General features: G+C 38.8%; 1 protein-coding gene across 1 annotated transcript; it reads right to left on the bottom strand.

Moving 5' to 3' along the window:
• Nucleotides 1–10,405: 10,405 nt before the first annotated feature.
• Nucleotides 10,406–19,827, bottom strand: tmem179.S (transmembrane protein 179 S homeolog). Its single transcript, XM_018232309.2, has 4 exons — nt 19,105–19,827; nt 15,617–15,754; nt 14,746–14,824; nt 10,406–11,938 (listed from the first exon to the last, which is right to left on the bottom strand). Exons 1-4 carry the CDS (start codon nt 19,404–19,406, stop codon nt 11,759–11,761), a joined length of 699 nt encoding a protein of 232 aa, XP_018087798.1. The 5' UTR covers nt 19,407–19,827; the 3' UTR covers nt 10,406–11,758.
• Nucleotides 19,828–23,735: the final 3,908 nt, after the last annotated feature.

The raw sequence follows: 23,735 nt of genomic DNA, 5'->3' as shown, positions 1-23,735 counted from the left end.
TGATTCACTGCATGTTTATTTTGTCAATCTCATCAGCTTACTCTAAGCTCTGGGGTGGGTTTTATGAACAGTACAGGCTTCAATCATTGGTTGTGTTAGGATGAAGGAAAGGCAGTTCAACAGCTACTGAAGAACTACATTTTTCAGATTCTTGCTGTAAAGAAACATTATCTATTCTATTACTTGTAACAGATAACAAGCAGAAAGATTTCAGTCAATTCCAAAAATAATGATTGGTAATGCACAAGTTTCCACACCACCTTTTTGGAGGAATCTAAATGTATTGCTGATTGGTCAGGATGTACAAATTCTTTGGCATCCAACTGTCAAGCAGTGACCTAGCTAGGGGCAGATTTATCAAGGATCAAATTGAATATTCAAATTTTCAAATTCAAATTTCGAGTTTATTTTAGTGTAATTTGATTAGAGAATAGTCCAAATTTGATTTGAGCTTAAAGAAAATCTAAATGTATCATGTACTGTCCCTTTAAGAATTCAGATTCCACTATTCGCCATCTAAAACCTGCTGAATGGGTGTTTTAGCCTATGGGGGACCTCCTACAATCAATTTGGATTCATTTGGTGGACTTTAGAAAAAAAATGTTTTTTTTATTTTTTTGGTGAAAAAAACTCGAGTGGAATTCAATTCGAGTTTGCAGCTCCATCCTATTCACCCAAATTTGGGTTTTTAGCAACTCCCATAAACTCTAAATTCGACCCTTTATAAATCTGCCCCAAAACTAGATTATCCTACATTACCCATGTGTAAATTAAAGTTGGTCTACCTCCCCTTTAATATAGAACGCCTGTAAAAAAACAATACACAATACAGCAAAGCATTCCATTTGGCATGATCATAATTATGTGAAATACTTGCACCAAACAGGAATGAAGCCTGTTGAAAGGAATTACACTATCAATGATTACACATATAAACATATAAATGAATCTAAAGCCATAAACACTTTATGATTGTTTTAGGGGCAGATTTATCAAAGGTCGAATTGAAAATTTGAATTTTTAAATTTGAATTTCGAGTTTATTTTAGCGTGATTCGAATTAGACCAAATTCTATTCAAGTTTAAAAAAAAATCGAAATTTATCGTGTACTGTCTCTTTAAGAATTCAAATTAGACTATTCGCCATCTAAACCCTGCCAAATTGGTATTTTAGACTATGGGGGGCCTCCTAGAACCTATTTAGAGTCATTTAGTTGACTTTTGAAAACTGTTTTTTTTTTTTTTTTTTTTTTTTTAAACTCAAATCGAATTTGATTGAATTCGATTTCGATTCGAGTTTGCAGGTCGATCCTATTCACCCCAAATAAAAAAATTTGTTTTTTTTAAAATAAATTTCGATTGCTCGTTCGTTTATGGGAGTTGACGGGAGTTTTTAGGAACTCCCATAAACTTGAAATTCGACCCTTGATAAATATGCTCCTTAATGTAAGTGAAAGTTTTCTCTATGTACAAAAATGATAACTAGAATGATTTCAGTAGCACAATGATTTAGCGAAAGTGCAAACACTGCAAAATCCTGGCACTACTGCAATCATATTATGATTGTTATCATCATTATTTACCCTAGGCTACAAACAGGGTTTTTGAGAGTATGTCTCTCTTATCCTATTCTTATTCTGTATACCCTTGTTTGTTACATTTTTGTAAGGTCCTTGTTTGTAATAAATGAATGTAATGTGCTACATAATTTGCATTCTAGCCGGCTGGAGTCAGTTTGGGGAGATTAGTCGCTCCAAAGAAGAGATTTGTCGCTGGGTGACTAATCTCCCCGAATCTGACTGTGTGTCTCTGACCTAAATGTATAACGCAGGAGTCCTCAACAGGCCCGGATTTGCGGCAAAGCCGCATAGGCCCGGGCCTAGGGCGGCAAAAAATAGGGGCGGCATGCCGCCCAGCCGCATTATGGGGACGTGTGCATCCCCATTCAATTACACCAGCTGCGCCGGCGTTTTTTCGCCGTCGCGCTAGGAAGGGGATGTGAAGGCGGGCGCTAGGACGCCTGGTCGGAACACGCGGCCTAGGGGCGGCCCACATAGAAATCCGGCGCTGGTCCCCAACCTTTTTTACCCGTGAGCTTCATTCAAAAATAAAGAGTTGGGTAGCAACACATGCATGCAAAAAGTTCCTGGGGTGCCAAATAAGGGCTGTGATTGGCTATTTGGTGGCTCCTATGTGGACTGGCAGACTACAGGAGACTCTATATATCAGTAAACCTGGTAAACCTGGTATTTATGCAACCAAAACTCCAAGCCAGGAATTCCAAACTAGGCTTCTGCTTTGAGACCACTGGGAGTAACATCCAAGGCGTTGGAGAACAACAAGTTGCTCGTGAGCTACTGGTTGGGGATCACTGGTATAAAGGATAAGGAGGTAGAAGGGTGGTGCCCTCAGGTTTTACTTTCAGTATTTATTTAGATAACACAAAAACAGTGAACAGTGAACATATCAACAATATTTATTTGTTTCAGTCTGAGTGATAACATTGTATGTTTACAAAGCAATTGCTTGACATAAGCATTAGACTTACAAATCCAGTCTCTGCAAGTGTGTGCAACCTATAGTCCTTCCAATTCTGATGGGAGCTGCACTGCTGGAGCAACACCCGCTGGGTATTACACTCTCAAAGCCAATATTCGGACACAATATCAATGTGTCATTGAAACATCTTGAAACGTTATTCAAGGACCATATCAGTATGTTCAGAAAAATACACAATAACAAACACAACGCAAGGCCAGCTCTAAATATTGTAGTAGCAATATCATAACTAGCATACTATTGGTTGCAATTTTGTTTATTTTTCTATGCAGGTAATATGCAGTAATTCCGTATGAAGCACAATGTCATGTCTGCAGCATAACATTATTTCAATCATTTAGCCAGAACTATAAGTGACTGATAGAATTACATTGAGAGGATAGAAATGTACAAGTATAAATAATTATACACATTTAACTATTAATATAGTTAGCAGTTTCAAACACAAATACCTATTGTAATGGAACCATTCCTTTATCACTTGGTACCCCAAAGAATATAAATGTATAAAGCTGGCTAATAAGGAAAAAAAAAGTTTAATACTGTTTGAATTACTTTGAATTAACATCATCTTTTCAGAAAATCCTCAGAAGAAATTGTACTGGATTTTTTTAATTATAACACACACTTAGGGGCAGATTTACATAGGGTTGAATATCGAGGGTTAATTCGATCGCTTAAATCGTTCAAATCGTTCAATTTGAACGATTTTTATTCGACCGCAGGATTGCCAAATTCGTTGAAAATCCTTCGAATTCGAAGTTTTTTGTACTTCGAAATTCGACCCTTGATAAATCGGCCCTTCAGTGTAGTCTGGGCTGCATGTAAGTTGTAGAAATGCATCAACAATATGTTCCTTCGAACCCAGGCTATTTATGTCTGTAGAAAAAGGAGGTAAATCAAGAAGGGTCGGTCTGCAGTACAGCTAGACTTCAGCAGCAGAGACATAACAAGAGTTAAAGTTCTGTATCCATACTTAAATAGCCTTGTTTCTTTATAATCAGAATGCAAGGCACCAAAGTGGGTAACAAAGGGTGCCCGGGACTGTGGGGAGGTGCTGGGAGCAGAGGGAACCCTGGGACTAATTACATGGGGTGGAAGGATTGGAGGATGTCACTAAGGGAGGGCTGATCTAATAAGGGGAAGCTGCTTGTCCTCCTCCTCTTGCGATGTCACGGGCACTTGGAGTGCTGTATACAGGGCCGCCATCAGAAATCGCAGGGCCACATACCCCACCTACAGGTCCACCCTCCACACCCCACAGGTCCACCTCCACCACACACTACAAAAAAAAAACATTGGTGGCTATGGTTCCCACATGTTAATAAAAAAATATTGGTGGTCAGGGCCCCCCCACAGGGGTGCTTCACCAATGAGGCGAGTTGAGGCTGTCGCCTCAGGCGGCAGCACCCCACTAGGTACCAGGGGCAGCAAAAATTCTGCTCCTGGTACTTTAAGAGCGAATTTCCAGGGGAGGGGGGGGCAGCAGCAACTGCTGCTGCCTCAGGCGGCAGAGGGGCCAGGCTCGCCCCTGCCCCCCCATTAAAAAAAGACATTTGTGGTCAGGGCCCGCCATTAAAAAATATTGGTTGCTAGGACCCCACATGTGGAAAATAAATTGGTGGCCAGCCCCCCCCCCCCCCCCACGTTATAAGAAAATTGGTGGCTAGGGCCCCCCTTAAACATCCATGTAAAAAAATTGCATTTTCTTCCCTTATTGGTCACAGAATTTCAAGTCCTGGTAAAGCTGAATGGTGATTGGTTGAGCTGGAGGAGAAGTTCAAACCTCAGCTATCCAATCCCTGAGCAGCTCAACCGGGACTTAAACTCAGTGACCAATAAGGGGAAGTAATGGAAAGAAGTTACCTCCCCTTGTGCTCCCGCCCTGCCTTCCCAAAGTCAGCAGCTCTCAGAAAGCAGGGGGGCCTGGCTAATCAAGAAAGTGTGGCGTGGCCGGGCCCCCCTTACCCTCAGGGCCCCCTACAACTCCCCCCCCTGTCCCCCCCTGATGGCTGCCCTGGCTGTATAGGCTGCATAGTGTATGGTCTCCCCTTATGGCAGCCGATCATCCCACCCGTTGCACTGTTACACTTAAATTGTTACACTTATTTTTTAATAAAGTTTCAATGGACTGGTTTCCATATTGTTAAGAATGTGTTGTATAACAAATATTATTATTGTCACAGCTGTTGGTGGGTAATTGTTTTTGGTCCTTGCCATTTGGGTGCGGCCAGTTAGTTTTTCCCTTTACATGCCCACCGCAGCTGCGGTGGCTGGCATCTGTGGTAACTTGGGCTTGGTATAACATGACAGGGTTATCGTTTTGGGCAAATATGGTTTTAATAAAAGCTGTGGCCGACCTCCACTCACGAAAAGGGAAAACTGAGTCTTGTGTTTTATTTAAATGTTAGCTAACAAGCGACTGCCTCCCCAAAGTCATACAAATTACTGGGTTGTACTCTATACTGACATCTATTCACATTATGTACTTCATTTTCATTGGATAACTGCCCATTTCCTTCTGCTTCTAATAAATATAGCATATACTAGCAGTGTCGTACTGGGACACCAGGGGCCCCCCAAAAAACCATAGACCAGGGCCCACTCTCAGTAATATTTTTCTTCCTCTCCTCACTCAACCTCTATTCCCCTAGTCTCTTTTCTTTACATAATATAATCTATTATGCCATCTATTTAGCCTTTGTTCTTATAGAAATAGAGAATGGCCATAAAAAAAGGCCCATGTTTAGCTGCATGAGGGCCCACTGACACCTTGGTCTACCGTTGTATCCTTTGGTATTGATTGATTTGCAGGAGGCTCCAAAATAATAAATCATAGAGAAAATCTAAAGCAGCGTGTTATCAATACTTTAAACAAAAATGAATTGCATTTCAATTAGATACATTACAAGATTCAGTCTTAAATATATGCAAGATGTGCAAATAGCATGAAATGATTATATTTTTCCTTAACATCAGTTGAAAAATATTCTTTCATTCCAGGTTTTCCTTAAATTGAACAAAAGCCTTACTGTGCAGAAAAAAAACGTATACTGGATAAAATACCTGGAACAGTTTGAAGCAGCCAATGTACTGTACACTTGTTGACAATATCTTTTAAGAATTTTGAAACCAAGGACAGACAACTTTCTTAATTTCAGCTAACAAGAAGCAAATACTCCCAGTTTTCTCTTATTACTTCATAGGGGCTAGGTTGGTGCAATTTCCTTACTGCCCAAAAAATTCTGTTTCCACTAGGTAAAAAGAATGCTTGCTCTAAGGGGCTGATTCACTAACTTCGAGTGAAGGATTCGAAGGTAAAAAACTTCGAATTTCGAAGTTTTTTTGGGCTACTTCGACCATCGAATGGGCTACTTCGACCTTCGACTACGACTTCGAATCGAAGGATTCGAAGTAAAAATCGTTCGACTATTCGACCATTCGATAGTCGAAGTACTGTCTCTTTAAAAAAAACTTTGACCCCCTAGTTCGGCAGCTAAAAGCTACCAAAGTCAATGTTAGCCTATGGGGAAGGTCCCCATAGGCTTTCCTAAGTTTTTTTGATCGAAGGATATTCCTTCGATCGCTGGATTAAAATCCTTCGAATCGTTCGATTCGAAGGATTTAATCGTTCGATCGAAGGAATAATCCTTCGATCGTATGATCGCAGTATTTGCGCTAAATCCTTCGACTTCGATATTCGAAGTCGAAGGATTTTAATTCCTAGTCGAATATCGAGGGTTACTTAACCCTCGATATTCGACCCTTAGTGAATCGGCCCCTAAGTGTTATCATAGGTGTCCACATCAATCTTTCAGGGAATGAGAGAAGTTCTTAATTCCAAGATAAGCTAAATAAAAAGGGCTTCTGATTTAAGGTAGTCATATACACAGATATTACCATATAACCAATTAACATTCATCCAAATGATTGTTCAGTTTATAGCATGACGAATCATTAACATGAGGAAACATTATAACTTGTAGAAAAAGAACAGTCAGGAGACTGGCCATGCAAGTAAAGACCAGTCGAGAACAAGTCAGGAACATTATTCTTTGCAACTATGGTTCCATCATTATTCTCTTAGTTATATACAGACATTATCATTAGTTTGAGGCAAAAATGCCCAATCAACATCCATGGTTCAAAGATGTCTGGTCTGTTCCTTGGATATACGCATCCCTTAAATCACAAGAATACTTGTTACTGAAACTAAGGCTAAACATATCCCTATATAAAGTCTTTTACATTCAACAGATCTCATAGATTATGCAGAAAAGTTACTATATGCTCAGAGGCTAAAGCTATAAACCAAAACAAAGGGTATTTGGAAAAGCAAAACGTTCTCCAAGTTCAAAATTGGGTTTCAGTTAATTTGATATGTATTTAAACCCTTAACTGTGAAGGACTTTTACATGCCAGTACCAACATGGCATCCATATGAAATAGCCATTTTTATAGAATTATGGGCTTACTATCCCCTATTACTATTTTAAAAAAATAAAATAGTTGTGGACTATTTAAATTCTCAGATATTTTTGCATAAATGAAAGCAAGAAGATTAAAGGGATCCTGTCATCGGAAAACATGTTTTTTTCAAAACACATCAGTTAATAGTGCTACTCCAGCAGAATTCTGCACTGAAATCCATTTCTCAAAAGAGCAAACAGATTTTTTTATATTCAATTTTGAAATCTGACATGGGGCTAGACATTTTGTCAATTTCCCAGCTGCCCCTGGTCATGTGACTTGTGCCTGCACTTTAGGAGAGAAATGCTTTCTGGCAGGCTGCTGTTTTTCCTTCTCAATGTAACTGAATGTGTCTCAGTGAGACATGGGTTTTTACTATTGAGTGCTGTTCTTAGATCTACCAGGCAGCTGTTATCTTGAGTTAGGGAGCTGCTGGTTACCTTCCCATTGTTCTTTTGTTTGGCTGCTGGGGGGAAAAAGGGAGGGGGTGATATCACTCCAACTTGCAGTACAGCAGTAAAGAGTGATTGAAGTTTATCAGAGCACAAGTCACATGACTTGGTGCAGCTGGGAAATTGACAAAGTGTCTAGCCCTATGTCAGATTTCAAAATTGAATATAAAAAAATCTGTTTGGTCTTTTGAGAAATGGATTTCAGTGCAGAATTCTGCTGGAGCAGCACTAATAACTGATTTATTTTGAAAAAAAATTTTTTCCCATGACAGTATCCCTTTAAGGAAAGAAAATAACTAACATTGCACTACCCTATCTCCTACAGAATGGCTGGAAGCCTGTAACCTGATTGTGACTTTTCATGAGATTTTTATGGCCAACTGTCTGCCGGAGTCTAGAATTCCAGTCATTGTGGAATGGCCGGGCTTCATGGATTAAGAGCTAAAATTCACAATAGAGTTTTATTCCAGTTCAATTGAAAATAATATATTATATAATATATTTTTTCATACCTTTCATAGTTACTGCTCCTGGCTGGGCAAACAAATATAACTATTCTACAGTTCTCTAAATCAACTGAATCAGAGTTATTGCAGAATATGCAGATATCTGGGCAAAGCCAGCACTTGCTGTACAGTTAATGAACCCCAAGGAGATTGTTATCCACTAAAGAGGCCAAAAGAATTGGCAATGGCTGTGAAGAGTCATACTGTTCATCTTTAAGGAAACTGAGCCGCATGATTTGCAGACTCTGGCATTGCTACATTTGTGGTTATTATGTATTCACACATTGGCACCAGAAACTTATTTTAATAGAGGGGAAATATACAGGGGATCTCTACAGCAATTTTGGGTTGTCAAAAAAAGCCTCTATTTGTATAAACCTTCTTGGAGTCTATAAACCATCTGAGGGATTCCGGGAATCCTCCTTCAACAAACGTAAGGTTAAAGGACTGACCTCCTTGATGTAAAATAGCCATTAATGATTTGACTGGGGCCCAGGACTAGTATCTTCTGTTCCTTACCCTAAAGCCAAGCATGATAGGAATGGTTCAGTCCAATACTTGTTGTGGCTTTTAGGGCCCAGTTCAAAAGGGTATGAAGCAACAATTCCATCTTTCCTGATGGTTAGTCTGTCACTGCAATAAAAACAGGACTGGTTTCCAAAAAAAAAAAAGTAGATACATTTCCCACAGAATCAGAGACTTTTCCTCAGCTTTTTACCTTGATCAACAGAATTAGGAGCAGACTTAAAAGATTCTGGAGTATGGGACAAAATTATTTTCAAATGTTCAAAGCTGCAGAAAACTTTCTGGGGAAAAAATTATAGGTTCATTTTGGAGATTCTTTGGGAAATTAATCAGATTCATACAGAACATTGAGAAAAGTTTTTTACAAGGACATTTAAATAGGAAAAAGTCAATCAGCAGAGTCATATGATTCTACAGGCAAAAATATTTGTACTATGTTGACATATGAATCAGAGGACATCAAATGCAATACTTTTATATTCATTTTTTAACTCTAGGCTTAGATAAGCCATTGCTGTTTTTACTACCTTTTGTTTTTCAAAGGAAGGTACAACTATAAATGGGCTGAGAAGCAATAAAACTACTGCCCCAGCCGTTGTGTGATAAGTTATATAACCCAGTGGACACACGTTTTTTTGATCTTCACATTCTAAAATGCAACAAAGAGCAAAGAAATGTCATTAAAGCAGCAAATTAGTACAAAACGGACTGTATACTTTGTTATACTGTGGTTGCACGGGCATGCATTCTGTCATGCAATATAAAATTGCCTTTTATTTACAGAGCTTAAACAATTTCTACATCTCTTTACATTTTATCAAGATAATACTTCCTAACAAGTACAGTATATTAAAAGGAAAAAAAAATCTATTGTTTTAATGATGCAAACCATGCATTAAGAAAAGCATTTTCCACTGAAGTATAGCACAATGCATCAGTTACAAATAACACCACAAGCAAATGCTTATCCAATGCTCCCTGACTGCAGAATTAGTGGACTTTTTAAAGCAATACCTGTTTCAGATAATTGAGGTAAATGACTTTTTGGATTTGTTGTAAACAGCCAGTACAAAATTCGGTTTATAAAACTGATAATAATCAGCTATAATTTGCATCATTGCCAACTGTTGTAGTTCAACTGTATCTCAGAGGTTGGCAGCCACTTAGAATAAGTCAGATATACCTGGTTGCAAAGATAGTATATTTTAAAGTTACAAAGTATCTTCATTGAGGGGGGATCATTAGGATACATTCATGAAATTTAGCTCTAAATCACAGGAGGCTCATTTACATTCTAACATCCACTGAAAGAGACCTAGTCATCAATATACAGTAGCTACACTTTAAAGGGATACTGTCATGGGAAAACATTTTTTTTTAAAAAAAACACATCTGCTCCAGCAGAATTCTGCACTGAAATCCATTTTTCAAAAAAGCAAACAGATTTTTTATATTTAATTTTGAAAGCTGACATGGGGCTAGACATATTGTCAGTTTCCCAGCTGCCCCCATTCATCTGACTTGTGCTCTGATAAACTTCAGTCACTCTTTACTGCTGTACTGCAAGTTGGAGTGATATCACCCCTCCCTTCCCCCCAGCAGCCTAACAACAGAACAATGGGAAGGTAACCAGATAGCAGCTCCCTCACACAAGATAACAGCTGCCTGGTAGATTTAAAAACAACACCCAATAGTAAAAGCCACGTCCCACTGAGACTGATTCAGTTACATAAAGTAGGAGAAATAACAGCCTGCCAGAAAGTAGTTCCATCCTAAAGTGCAGGCACAAGTCACATGACTGGGGGCAGCTGGAAACTGACAATATGTCTAGCCCCATGTCAGATTTCAACATTGAATATAAAAAAAATCTGTTTGCTCTTTTGAGAATTGGATTTCAATGCAGAAGTCTGCTGGAATAGCACTATTAACACTATTTTCCCATGACAGTATCCCTTTAAAGATCTGCCAGGTACTGACACATTCAAAAAGCTGGAGAATCTGGACATCGTACCAATCCCCAAAGAATCATTTTTTAAAATATTTCTTATTCAAATGAACCAAGACTTAAGCGCCATTAGCAAAGTGGCCATTGTGCACCTTTTTATATTTTTTATATTTTCCTTTCAATTTAAAGGGATTTTTTTGTGTCCTAAGGCAAACGTACGTTGACTCCTACATTCATAGGTAGCTGAAATTATTTACATACAACTCTTGTTAAAGTGGTGAACTAGGGAGCAACACCCATGACCAACACCACACCTGCAGGCCCTACAACAACCCATATGAATAGCAGGATGCAAGAGGTAGGGTGGTGCCAAATGTAGGGGTTCTCCAACTGCTTGGGGGGCATTAAGGGGGAGCTGACATTTACCAGGCCCCCTTCCATCTGCAAGTCCTCACTGGTCACAAGGTCTGCTCCCCACTTTTTTCTGCACTGCCTTGTCCTGCAGGCTTCAAATTACTGAACAGGGCTACCATTGAAAAGGGACATCTTAATGGGGGCCTAGCCACATTTACAGAACCCAGGAGGAACAGGACTTGTATTTAATGGTGGGTTCTTGTCACATCACAGAGTGTCTGGGGTTTAATTGGGAGATATAGGGCAGAAAAGCAGATTTCTTTGTGATTTTGATGGCTCCACAACTGTATATCCAATACTTGCAGCCTACTCAATTAGTTTCCATTTCCCGTTCAGGAACAAAAGAACGGACTGCATTATTTTACAGTTCATATACAATAATATTCAGCTTCAGAACGTCATATTAGGAGTAATTGTCATATATAGCTATTATCTTCCATGGCAATAGAGATCTGCCTTCTTCAATCATGATATGTAATAATAATAATATACTGCAACATCAGCACTTCACATACTACATACATTAATGAAACATATTTTATATTAGTACCGTAAAGTGTATTCTGATATAAGAGACAGTCTGCTAGTTTTAAGCCACTAAGCAAAAAGTTGATATTTAAATTAATTTTAAAGTAAAGCAAATGTTATTTCCATTCTGCACATTTCATGCAACTTACGTAATATATTGTTTGAATTACAAGAAGGCACTCCTGTCCATAAACAGCTCCCATGTAAGGATTTTATGTTTTTGCCCCAATCGGCATCCCAGAATTTTGGTTCGATTTCTGTCACCAAGATTCCACCCAGCTACTCCCAGTTAAAAACCATCAATACAGATAGTAATACATTACACTGGCTAGTGATTCAGAAACGTGGTATTCACTGAAATTAAACAATGGCACTTTTCTCTTCCTGCATAGAATTTCTTGAAGGGGATTTCCCTATCAGCAGCTCCTTTTCGTGAATCAGACTGTCCAGGAGGTCCTCTTGTCTGTAGTTGTGATAAACCTTCAAGAATGCCAGAATGGTTATTCCCAGCCAAGTCAGCCAGGCTGCCCACAATCCAAACTGAAAAGGAAGAAGACAGAATATAAAGGAGATTGAGTTTCTCTGAATACAGAATAAAGAGATCTATAATACTAAATATATTGCTAACTTTTCAAATATCCTTGGCATTTTTTTAGTTTTAATTCTTAATTGCTTAAAAGAAGAATTCAACCCTAAGGGTAGGGACACACTGGGCGATTTGGGGAGTTTTAGTCGCCTGGCGACTAATCGCCGCGACTTTTCTCCCCGAATGCCTCCCCTCGCTCTGCGCCTGGCTAAAATGAAAAATCGCCTGCGCTAATCACACGCGGCGATTCGTTTTCCGAAATCGCCCGAAGTTGCCTCACGAGGAAACTTCGGGCGACTTCGGAAAACGAATCGCCGCGTGTGATTAGCGCAGGCGATTTTTCATTTTAGCCAGGCGCAGAGCGAGGGGAGGCATTCGGGGAGAAAAGTCGCCAGGCGACTAAAACTCCCCAAAACGCCCAGTGTGTCCCTACCCTAAAGGTAAAAAATCCCTACCCTACGTAGACCTCCCACCAGCCTAAAAGTTACCCCGGGCAAATGCGCAGTTGTAGCGAAACAGAAAATTGCTCCAACTACGCCGTCTCATTCCAAAAATTTCTGAAGAGAAGAAGATGGCGCCCGTGAACTCCAATGCCTGAATCTGTACCGAGGGGTAAGTAAAACGTTAGGGGCATTTGCTTAAGATATTTCATTTGATTGAACACTGGTTAAGCAGCACAGAGCAGTCCATATTTGTAAAGTACAGGATAGGTATTTGTATTAGCAGAGGTAGAGAGCATTATAAAAGCTTACATTAGGGGGCAGATTTATCAAGGGTCAAAGTGAAAATTCTAATTTTTAAATTTGAATTTCGAGTTTATTTTAGTGTAATTCGACTAGGGAATAGAAAATCCTATTTTTGAAATTTATCATGTACTGTCCCTGTAAGAATTCAAATTCGACTATTCGCCATCTAAAACCTGCCGAATTGGTGTAGCCAATGGGGGGCCTCCTACAATCAATTTGGAGTCGTTTGGTGGACTTTTGAAAAAAAAAACAAAACATTTTTTTTGGTGAAAAGACTTGAACAGAATTTGATTTGATTTGGTCATTTTTTTTTTCGAATTTAGAGTTTATGGGAGTTGATGGGAGTTTTTAAAAACTGGAACAAGGATGAGGAAGAGCACACTCTTCAATGCTTTTCCAAAAGATAGCCCGGTGCACAGAGTAGAGGGTACGGCAATCCCCAAACAGATATTTCGAGTAAAGATACACTGGCACACAGGGTAATTGCATTGCAGGGTGACCCCTTGCTGTTTATTTGTGCGGGCGTGCAACGTATCGGGGCTTGAGAAAGGGGTTCGTCGCACGTCCGCACAAATAAACAGCAAGGGGTCACCCTACACTGCAATTGCTCTGTGTGCCAGTGTATCTTTACTTGAAGTTTTTAAAAACTCCCATAAACTCGAAATTCAACCCTTAATAAATTTGCCCCTAAGAATTTAGGGATATAAGAACAGAACATGTTTATCTTCCGCAAAGAACTGACATTTTTTAAATTGGTCAATTATGTGCTTTTTCGTGGATGCTGAAAAATTACAATAACTTCTAATAAATCTGATTTCTGTGGATGCTGAAAAATGACTATATTAATAAAGTTGATCACCTAGTTACACAATTGAACTGTTTTATCCAGTGTTCTTTATTGCCCTGGGTGAGGATGGGGGCTAATACAGTGAGATCTTTTCAATATGTAGGTAAGATACATTAAACAATTTTAGGGCTTACAAATAGTGATGGGCGAATCTAACCCGTAATTCACAAAACAGCAAAAAAAATTAGCCAAATGCACTGAAGTCAATGGCGACAATTTTTTTTTTTTTTTTGATGCACGACAATTTTTTTCACCAATTGGAGTCTATGATGCACCATGATGGAGAGCTCAACCCAATCCAAAAGTGCAGGATGCTTACCCAGAAGACCCTTCCCTTGCACTATAGTCAATAGAGCAATTGCAAAAAAAATCCAGATGCACATCTTTTTGTTTGAATTGTGTCAAAAGTGGTTTATTAAGCCAAATACATAAAAAAAAGCGCAATGTTTCGGGCCTTGATAAAGGGCCCAGAGGAGTCCGAAACGTTGCCCTTTTTTTGATTCTTAAAACAGAATAAAGCCTTTTAAAGGTAGACCACCTGTTTTTTTCTGCCATCAACTACTATTGGCAACAAAATATGGCTCAGCTTGAATAAACTTGCAATGTCCACATAAACACAGACATTCTAACTTTACTTAGCCCAGATCTTGCTTGTTTCGTTGAGAATCCCAGGACAGAGACATTTTCTACAGTTTTATCATTTCAACTAATAAAATAATTAGTAAAGTGGCAGCATTAGGGCTGTCTCGTATCAAAAGGGAAACTTACCATAGATGGCAGTGAGTGGCCAGGGGCAGCACAAAGCCGACTCCGGTAACTTTAAGAGCCGAATTTAAATTTTTATAAATGGAAATTCGGTTCTTCTAGTGCAGAGGGTACCTTCTCAAGCATCAGCAGCCTCAGAAACGCCCCAGGCAAAGAACAAAATGCAATGACCCTTGTGGGGTTTAGGGAGACCTAATAAGGAAATCTCCAGTTCCAACATGCATTTAGCTAGAGAAATCAGTCATTCTAACCAAAAAACACTTATAGAAACCATACTGACCAGCCCTCATGAGCTAAATGTGTTAGGTAAGTAAATACATTGAAGTAAAAGGAAGATGTAAGGATGATATCAACTATAAGAGTATCCAAGCTGGTTAAAGCAAATGCAAAATTCCTTACTCACCTGTGCAATGGCAAATTGATCATAGAATGATGAGTTTTCTAAATTAAGTTCTAGGTCACGGTCCTGAAGTTCTTCACAGCTTAGAGAATATAAACAGAAATCATAATTAATGGAACAATATTATCTATGTAAAACATATTATTTGAGCCTAAAAGTGATGTGCTGCCAAGGGGTTGGGTTTTAATTGGATCGTTGGTTATTTAACTGTGAAAAAGATATTTACTTCTTCTCCTTGAACAGAATTAACATGTGGGTAACAATGTGAATGTATCTGCTTACTGGTACATGGCATTTGTGATCACCCAAGTCCACCAAAATCATAATATAAACAGAAACAAAGTCTACACAGCAGATTCAGTAAAGATGGCCATAGATGTAACAATTAGGATCTTTCTTGGAAAAGATCTTCAAAAGATCGTTCGTTCAAAACACACGTGTAGAGCTGAATCGTCAGATATACTGGTAGAAACAATAGAATCCGACCTGTATCTGACGATTCAGCACTAACAATGGCAGATGTTTGCTTGCCTTGAAAGGCACCAGATCAAAATTTTCCGTCCAACCCAATCGATGAGCCGACCGATATCCAAGTGTTCTACCGATATCGGTCAGCTCGTTTCGCACCATACACGCACTAAATATTGAATGAAGATTCATTTTATATGCTATTATCTGTGCATCTATGGCCACATTAACTTGATATGGACATCTATGGGTAAAATTAGTAAATATGTATTACTTTAGTTTTTACTATTCAAAAATCACACACAATCAAATCATTCAACAGTACATCATAACATGCTTTTTTCACAATAATAAGTCTAGCTCTTGTTTAACCTTCCCATCCAAGACAATTGATTATTATACTAACCTTTGAGGAAGGCTTCCTTTTTCTGTAATGGCATCACACCACATGTTAAATCCAACACTGACAATGGTGCTGGCAATAAATATGAGAAAAACCACAAAGGAGCTGATCAGCAGATTCAGGAAAGCATAAAAGAAAGAGCTGCAATAAAATGGAGAAAAATATATCTCATAATGAGTCAAAACACAGCATCAACAGACACTCTAAACAGCTTCCAGCCACCATATTCAAGAGATAAGTGGTCTCCCAAGACATCTGGTTTAATTAATAACACCAAGGAGAAATGAGAAGGCCCAAGATTATTCTTCTCAAGTCTCATTATCCTTGTCACTTAAATCCCCTTATATTTTTTCCTAATGAGATCTGAAATCATAAATTATAAGCTGTCTACTAACTATTCATCACATCACACACTCACTAGCATCCAATGTGGTAAATGTGATATGATTTAAGTTGCCAAGCTGGATCATGTGTGATAGGAATTGGCCGGATGACTTTATGCCTTAGTAGAGGGAATACAATTAATAAAAGAGGCATTCATTAACAGGCGATCCATGGAAATTATAAGTGCAAATAGTTCTAAAAAATCAGAAATGGGTTTGGAATTGGCTACAATTCAATTATAGTCTTGGAATTGTGTTTTTTTTCTTCTATTGATATATGTATAGCTAGTTCCTTCCAAAATAACAGTAATCTAGGGCACAAAGGGCTATATAATAAGTCAGAAAACTGATTTTTTAGAAATAATTTTTAACAGGTACAGAGAAATTGAATGTTTTTTTTTTCCAGAAGTCATGCTTTAATTGTTGTATCAATTTGTATTCTATGGAAGTACTAATGCCCCTACTGTATGTATCAACCAATTCCAGTGGTTTGCCCAGTGATTAATATCTGATGAAAGAGATAAAGGCAGGGGGACTTTCATGGCCAAAAACAAAATAGTGAATAAATAATATATTGTCTAATTCATGATTCATTTTGAAATTAAAATTTAACTGATTTATTGATCCATTATCAGGTCAAATATGTAAACCATGTACTGTACATGCCATGTCTAGCAAGGTTTCTTATGGCATACATTCTTTCCCTCTTTGAAAATATTTTTAAAAATGTTTTCCTGGCATTGAATCCACTTATGAATAATTAATGAAACCATGTTTCAGAGTTTTTCTTTTTCAAAATAATGGAGGCACGTGTATGACTGCAAGTGTAATTTCAAGCTCTATTGTAACATATTTCACAGAATTTCAGCCTCAACTGAACTGTAGCAAATTTTTCAGATTGCTGAGGGGACTACAACTTGGTCAGGAGGTTGTGGTAGCTCCAGGTTTCCATCGTGTCAATAGACGTAGCCCGATCTGCCTTCGAATACATGTATATTATACATGTATGCATTGATTTATATAGCACCACAATTGTACGCAGTGCTTCACAAGGTATGAGCACAAACAGATTATATTAATAATTAAGTAATACATTAATAATAGCTAAAGCAATGCTTAAGAGCTAAGAACTTTCAATACACAGCATGGATGATGTCCCTGCTCCAAGGAGCTTACCATCTATTAGGTAAAGGAGAACAAAACAGAAACAAAAAGTGGAGGTATAGGTGTGTAGGATAAGGATACATTGCTGCAGAGGAGGGCTAGCAAAGTGCTTCAAGTAGTAGGTGGTTTTTAAGGAGCTTAGAGAAATGTGTTAGTGTGGGGGCTTTCCTGATGCACAATGGTAAAGCATTCCAGAAGCGGGGTGCGATCATTGAAAAAGGTTTTATGTGCGCAGCTATTTTGGTGAACAGTCAGTAGATTCTCCTGAGCTGAGTGCAGGGCCCAGGAGTAAGCGTATGGGTTGATGATGAGATCTAATATATAAAGAGTAGCAGAAGAATGAAGGGCTCTGAAAGACAGGATAAGAATTTTGTATTTTATGCGCCACTTGATAAGAAGCCAGGAGATTTTATTAGTGAGGAGGAGGAGGGGACAGATTTAGATGCGGGTGAGACCATGCTGGCAGCAGCAGTGAAGATTGAATGCAATGGGTGGAGACATGATTCAGGGAGACCAGCTAGTAATATGTTACAGTAATCTAACCTGGAGAGTATGAGAGCCTGGACCGGTGTTTTGGTAGTGGGGGGGGGGTTAGAGGAAGGTGCGTATTATAACAGTGTTTCTTAGAAAGAAATGGCATGTTCTGGTAAGGTATGATATATTGCTATATTTAACAGATAATTTCTTATGTAACCTTAACATAAAACATATCTGAATGAAAATCATAAAACAGGAGGGTGATTTAGACAAGCTGTTTGCTGACAGTGATCTACTGATCACCAGCTAAATATCTACTGGCAGATCCCGATCCACCTTTTGGATTCCCCTGACCTTGAGTATGCAGTGCTCTTCACACAGATAGGTCTAATGCAAAGATAACTTGCAGAAAACAGAAGCAAATACAACTCTGTGTACAGAAAGTGCTATGGGGGATGGGGGAAATACAAACATAACCGTATATAAAAGAATCATCCATAATATTTAAAAAGCTACAGTACATTTTACCCATATTATCTTCATTTAAAACAAAACATCAAGATGCAAGATGGATATCTACAGGAGGTACATATGCGATAGATGATAGGTAGATAAATATATAGTTAATTGGTCATAGACTGATAGATAGATACATAGATAGATAGATGATAGATAGATAGATAGATAGATAGATAGATAGATAGATAGATAGATAGATAGATAGAGATAGATAGATAGATAGATCGATCGAAAGATAGATAGACAGATATATAACAGATAGACGATAGATAGATAGATAGATAGATAGATAGATAGATAGATAGATAGATAGACAGATATATAACAGATAGACGATAGATAGATAGATAGATAGATAGATAGATAGATAACAGATAGATGATAGAGAGATAGATAGATAGATAGATAGATAGATAGATAGATAGATAGATAGATAGATAATAGATAGATAACAGATAGATAGATAGATAGATAGATAGATAGATAGATAGATAGATAGATAGATAGATAGATAGATAGCAGATAGATAACAGATAGATAGATAGATAGATAGATAGATAGATAACAGATAGATAGATAGATAGATAGATAGATAGATAGATAGATAGATAGATAGATAGATAGACAGATAGACAGATAGACAGATATATAACAGATAGATAGATAGATAGATAGATAGATAGATAGATAGATAGATAGATAACAGATAGATAGATGATAGACAGACAGATATATAACAGATAGATAGATAGAATTGGTGATATAGCCATACTGAGTGATGGACTAATGGACAGTAAGGCAGACATAGATGCTTGGTTTGATAGGAGCACTACACAGACACAGGCTGGTTGTTAATACAAGAGAAATGACTGCAGAGCATATTGATCTAAGCAATCTGAAAATATATTTCATTGATATGAATATCCCAACCCCCCAGGTGAAACTCACTGCTCGTGGCCCTTGCAGAGGAAGTAGAGGCTCCTCCAGGCCTGCACAGCAGACGCCAGCAATGAGAGGAGCCCGGTGATTACACTGAACCTGCAGGCAGACTCCGGCCCCCACTCATCCACCGTGAAGTGCTCCCTCTCCATTGTAATATTGACACTCAGCCACATGCCCTCGGTAAACAGGAGGCATTTTCCATGGAAGTCGGTGCTGTTCTCACTCAGAGGGATGACAGCGATGAAGCTGAACAAAAATGCCAGAAAATACAGGACACATTGGGCGAAGAGGAAATTGTTCAGCGCCATTTTTTCCAGCTGTTAAGGGAGGGCTGCCAGATAGAGACTGCGCAAACAGGGAACTGTGTCAAACCCCCAGAGAGGGATAACGTTGGTGACATGATCCCAATTGCATGTTATAAATCTCCAGCAGGATTTCTGCAGGCAGGTGGCTGGGCGTTTGTATTCAGAAACACAACAGGCTCAGGCTGAAAGCTTTTCCCATCAGCACCACGGACAGTTCCACTGCAAGTCATTATTGAAGGGCCCCTTAAAGGGACCATGACAGGAATGAGCCACATTACACTTAAAAAAAATAAATTACCCTCTTCACTAAGTAATCACTCTTATTCACTGCTTCTTAAAAAATGCAAGAGACATAAAACCTTGAGAAAAATATTCAGAGAAGCATCAAAGAACAGAGCAGTATCTGAGCAGAAAGCAGCTAACATGTTCCTGGAGTCCCTCTTTACCCTCCCCCCCCCCACTTTGGCTTGGCTGCAATTTCTAGATTAACCCTTCACTGTTCTTATTTTGTTTGTTCAATGTAAAATCACCATTTTATTTTAAAACCTGCCATACAGAAAAACACCAACGTAAAAGGAAGAGTGGGATAAACCCCAAAATGTGGGGGCAGATTTACATAGGGTCGAATATCGAGGGTTAATTAACCCTCGATATTCGACAGCTGAGTCGAGTATCTCGATATTCAACTGCCGAATGTAAATCCTTCGACTTCGAATATCGAAGTCGAAAGATTTACCGCAAATAGTTTGATCGAACGAAAAATCGTTCGATTCGAAGAATTTTAATCCATCGATCGAACGATTTTTCTTCTACCAAAAAATTGATAGAAAGCCTATGGGGACCTTCCCCATAGGCTAACATTGCACTTCGGTAGGTTTTAGGTGGCGAAGTAGTTGGTCGAAGTTTTTTTTAAAGAGACATTACTTCGACTATCGAATGGTGGAATAGTCGAACGATTTTAGTTCAAATCGTTAGATTCGAAGTCAAAGTTGTAGTCGAAGGTCGAAGTAGCCAATTCGATGGTCGAAGTAGCCAAAAAAATCATTCGAAATTCAAAGTTTTTTTTATTCTATTCCTTCACTCGAGCTAAGTAATTGGGCCCCTAGGTCTGTCCTCGCTGGCTCCTTTCTAAGTTAACGTTTAGCTCCCTTGCTGAACCCTCTGGATTCTTGTGTGGGAGGACCTGACAGCCCAAGAGTAAATGTAAGTTAGACTTGAGACCAATGTGGTTGTCAGAGGTAGAAAAGTAAGCCTAGCCTGGAATCCAATCACTTTCCTTGGATTTTGGGTTTACCTAAGTAACACTTCAACTATTGTGCAGTTACTCGTCATCACAGTTACAGTGGTTTTAGGACTGTTTTAGGATTTTAGAGTTCCACAGATGTCTTTGTATGACATCATTTTATTGCAAATCAGCACATAAAAATTTGGTACAATGAATATTTGTTCTACTATGTGGAAAAGTTGTAAACTCCTGCTTTGTAAAAAATGATTCCTAGTTAGGTAAGCAAAATAGTCGTTCCTTCTTGGCTAATTATAGTGCTTGGGCATTATCTAAATGGACATTTTGTTGGTTTGTCCACTTTTCTTATTAACAACAAATGTTGCCAAAAATACACCCACTAGTGATGGGGTAAATTCACGAAACGGTGAAAAATTAAATAATGAATTTTGATGCCCGCGTCAATTTTGACACCCACGTCAATTCTGATGCTCACTGCAATTTTGACGCCGTCGCTAAAGTCAGTCGGCATCCGAATACTATTGACGCGCGACGGTTTTGATGCAATCGACTTTTTCCAATGAGGCGTCCGAAATTTTTGGATGCCGGGGATTTTTTGCACCAGTTTCACAAATGTATCCAACGGCGGCGAAACACGGACATTCACAGCGAATTCGCACCTGGCAAAATGTATTCGCCCACCACTAACACCCACCCCTCAACAAGTTTAGGAAGTTTTGCTGTTAGTTAGTGGTGAGAGTTGCTGGCTTCAAAACATTTGCGGCAAGCGACATGGCTATGAGCTACAGCAACAAGTAAATTCCTTCTTACTGATTTTATTGTCAGGAAATGTATAAATGTTAAATATTAATCCAACTGTAAACAAGGTATACATTTTTAAACTGTCATTGATGCCTTTGAAGAATGACTGCAGTTATATTTTTAACGTAAACATCCATGTGATTTTTTATCTAATTCCCTCAAATAAAAAAATATATACTGGTCGTGTCTCTAGTGTCTTCTAGATCTGTTATTAATTATAAACTCTACAAATGTGCAAGTATAGTATGAAAAAAGGGCTCTGTTTCCTCCATGGGGTACTTAACCCATCCTTCAATATAACTCTGCAGATCTTTCAACATCTCGTCTATATTCCAGCTCCGGAAATTCACTCATCATTTGTCTTTCTAGCCAGCCCAGCGCTGCTCTTTTCTGTATTTGATTAATGCTATGCAATCATTCTTCCCTTGGTATAACCCATTTAAACTGTTTCAAGGAGCTGGCACCAATTACATGTCTATGATACATGCTGTGGATATACATTCATCGGTGTAACCTGCCTGTCACATTGAACATGGCTAGTGTATTTTTTTTTCTACCTGTTAGATGTAGGGTTGAGATCTATTGCAATGGAACATTCATGAACCTGTGGCCATTATGCTTGTTGTTCTTAAAGAATACTTAATAAATCTTTGGGGTTTTTCCCTTTTAATTACAAGAAAATTACCTCTAAATCCATGCATATGTTGCAAGGGATACTAGGCATATGTGCATATAGATATGAATATAGCTGCAGTGAATAGAGGTACAAAGGAGCCTTTTACATTCACCCACAGCTGGTGGTATATACAAAACTTCTGACTGCTCCCTCAATGGCATTGGGTTCCCAGTCAACAAATTTGAATTTCATTTTATTTGTGTTACAAAAAGCTTAACACGTTTTGTGCCACCCCTGAGACAAATGAGATGTAATACAATTTTGTTAATCAATGTTTTTTTAGTGGCACGTTTTTCAACTGAGGTCCGGTTTGGGCCAACCATTGTTCTCCATGGCCATGTGATTTCTCCCAGTTTCAGTGGTCAGACAGACCATCCTGCTATTAGATGTCCTAGTACGAGTTATTATTCTTATGGAGTTATTATTCTTTTAGTATGCTTTTTTTTGCATTACAAAGCTTTTATGTATAATAGAGAAGAGCAACCATATTCTATAAGATATACTGTATGTCAGGAAGCACTGGGAACCCTGGAATGCTTTCTTGCAATTAGTGATGTGCGAGTTAAAGGGATACTGTCATGGGAAAAAAAATAATTTTCAAAATGAATCAGTTAATAGTGCTGCTCCAGCAGAATTCTGCGCTGAAATTCATTTCTCAAAAGAGCAAACAGATTTTTTTATATTCAATTTTAAAATCTGACATGGGGCTAGACATTTTGTCAATTTCCCAGCTGCCCCAAGTCATGTGACTTGTGCCAGCACTTAAGGAGAGAAATGCTTTCTGGCAGGCTACTGTTTTTCCTTCTCAATGTAACTGAATGTGTCTCACTGGGACATGGGTTTTTACTATTGATTACTGTTCTTAGATCTACCAGGCAGCTGTTATCTTGTGTTAGGGAGCTGCTATCTGGTTACCTTCCCATTGTTCTTTTGTTTGGCTGCTGGGGGGAAAAAGGGAAGGGGTGATATCACTCCAACTTGCAGTACAGCAGTAAAGAGTGATTGAAGTTTATCAGAGCACAAGTCACATGACTTGGGGCAGCTGGGAAATTGACAATATGTCTAGCCCCATGTCAGATTTCAAAATTGAATATAAAAAAATCTGTTTGCCCTTTTGAGAAATGGATTTCAGTGCAGAATTCTGCTGGATTAGCACTATTAACTGATTCATTTTGAAAAAAAAATTTTTCCCATGACAGTATCCCTTTAAGTAAAACTCAACCCGTACCAACTTCAGCCTTTCTTTTATAGACCCGCGCCAAACTAATCCACGGATGTCGTCACAAAAGGGGCGAGGCAAAAAGGCACACCTATAAAACCGGAAGCTGGCAGTGTATAGTCGCAGGCAGAGAGATCAGGCAGAAGAGCTCAACCCGAACCCTCCTGCGACCCACAAATGGGGGAGCGAGGTTGACCTAACCCGCCCAACAGGCCGGCCCACACATCACTACTTGCACTAACCTTCTGAGCTACTGGGGACTCATGGGGTTGGTGCTGGTCAGTTATTATGTCTCTCTGCTGTCCTCTTCTTCATTTATCTCGTTTATCTCATGTGGTTTCAATCCGCAATTAAGGGGCATTGTAAGTCCTGGGATTCCTTTGTCCGCTTCCT

This window comes from Xenopus laevis, chromosome 8S (assembly GCF_017654675.1).
Source record: "Xenopus laevis strain J_2021 chromosome 8S, Xenopus_laevis_v10.1, whole genome shotgun sequence".
Lineage (NCBI taxonomy): Eukaryota > Metazoa > Chordata > Amphibia > Anura > Pipidae > Xenopus > Xenopus laevis.
The sequence above is the reverse complement of the archived record's forward strand: the minus strand, read 5'-3'. Positions and strand labels throughout refer to the sequence as shown.

Bases quoted from the DNA above. Each gene is read 5' to 3' on its own strand.
- tmem179.S (XM_018232309.2), bottom strand. From the start codon at position 19,406: ATGGCGCTGAACAATTTCCTCTTCGCCCAATGTGTCCTGTATTTTCTG. The intron at 14,825-15,616 runs GTTAGTATAATA...ATATTCTCTAAG, and splicing joins AAAGGAAGCCTTCCTCAAAG to CTGTGAAGAACTTCAGGACC. The intron at 11,939-14,745 runs GTGAGTAAGGAA...CTTCCTTTTCAG, and splicing joins ATCAATTTGCCATTGCACAG to TTTGGATTGTGGGCAGCCTG.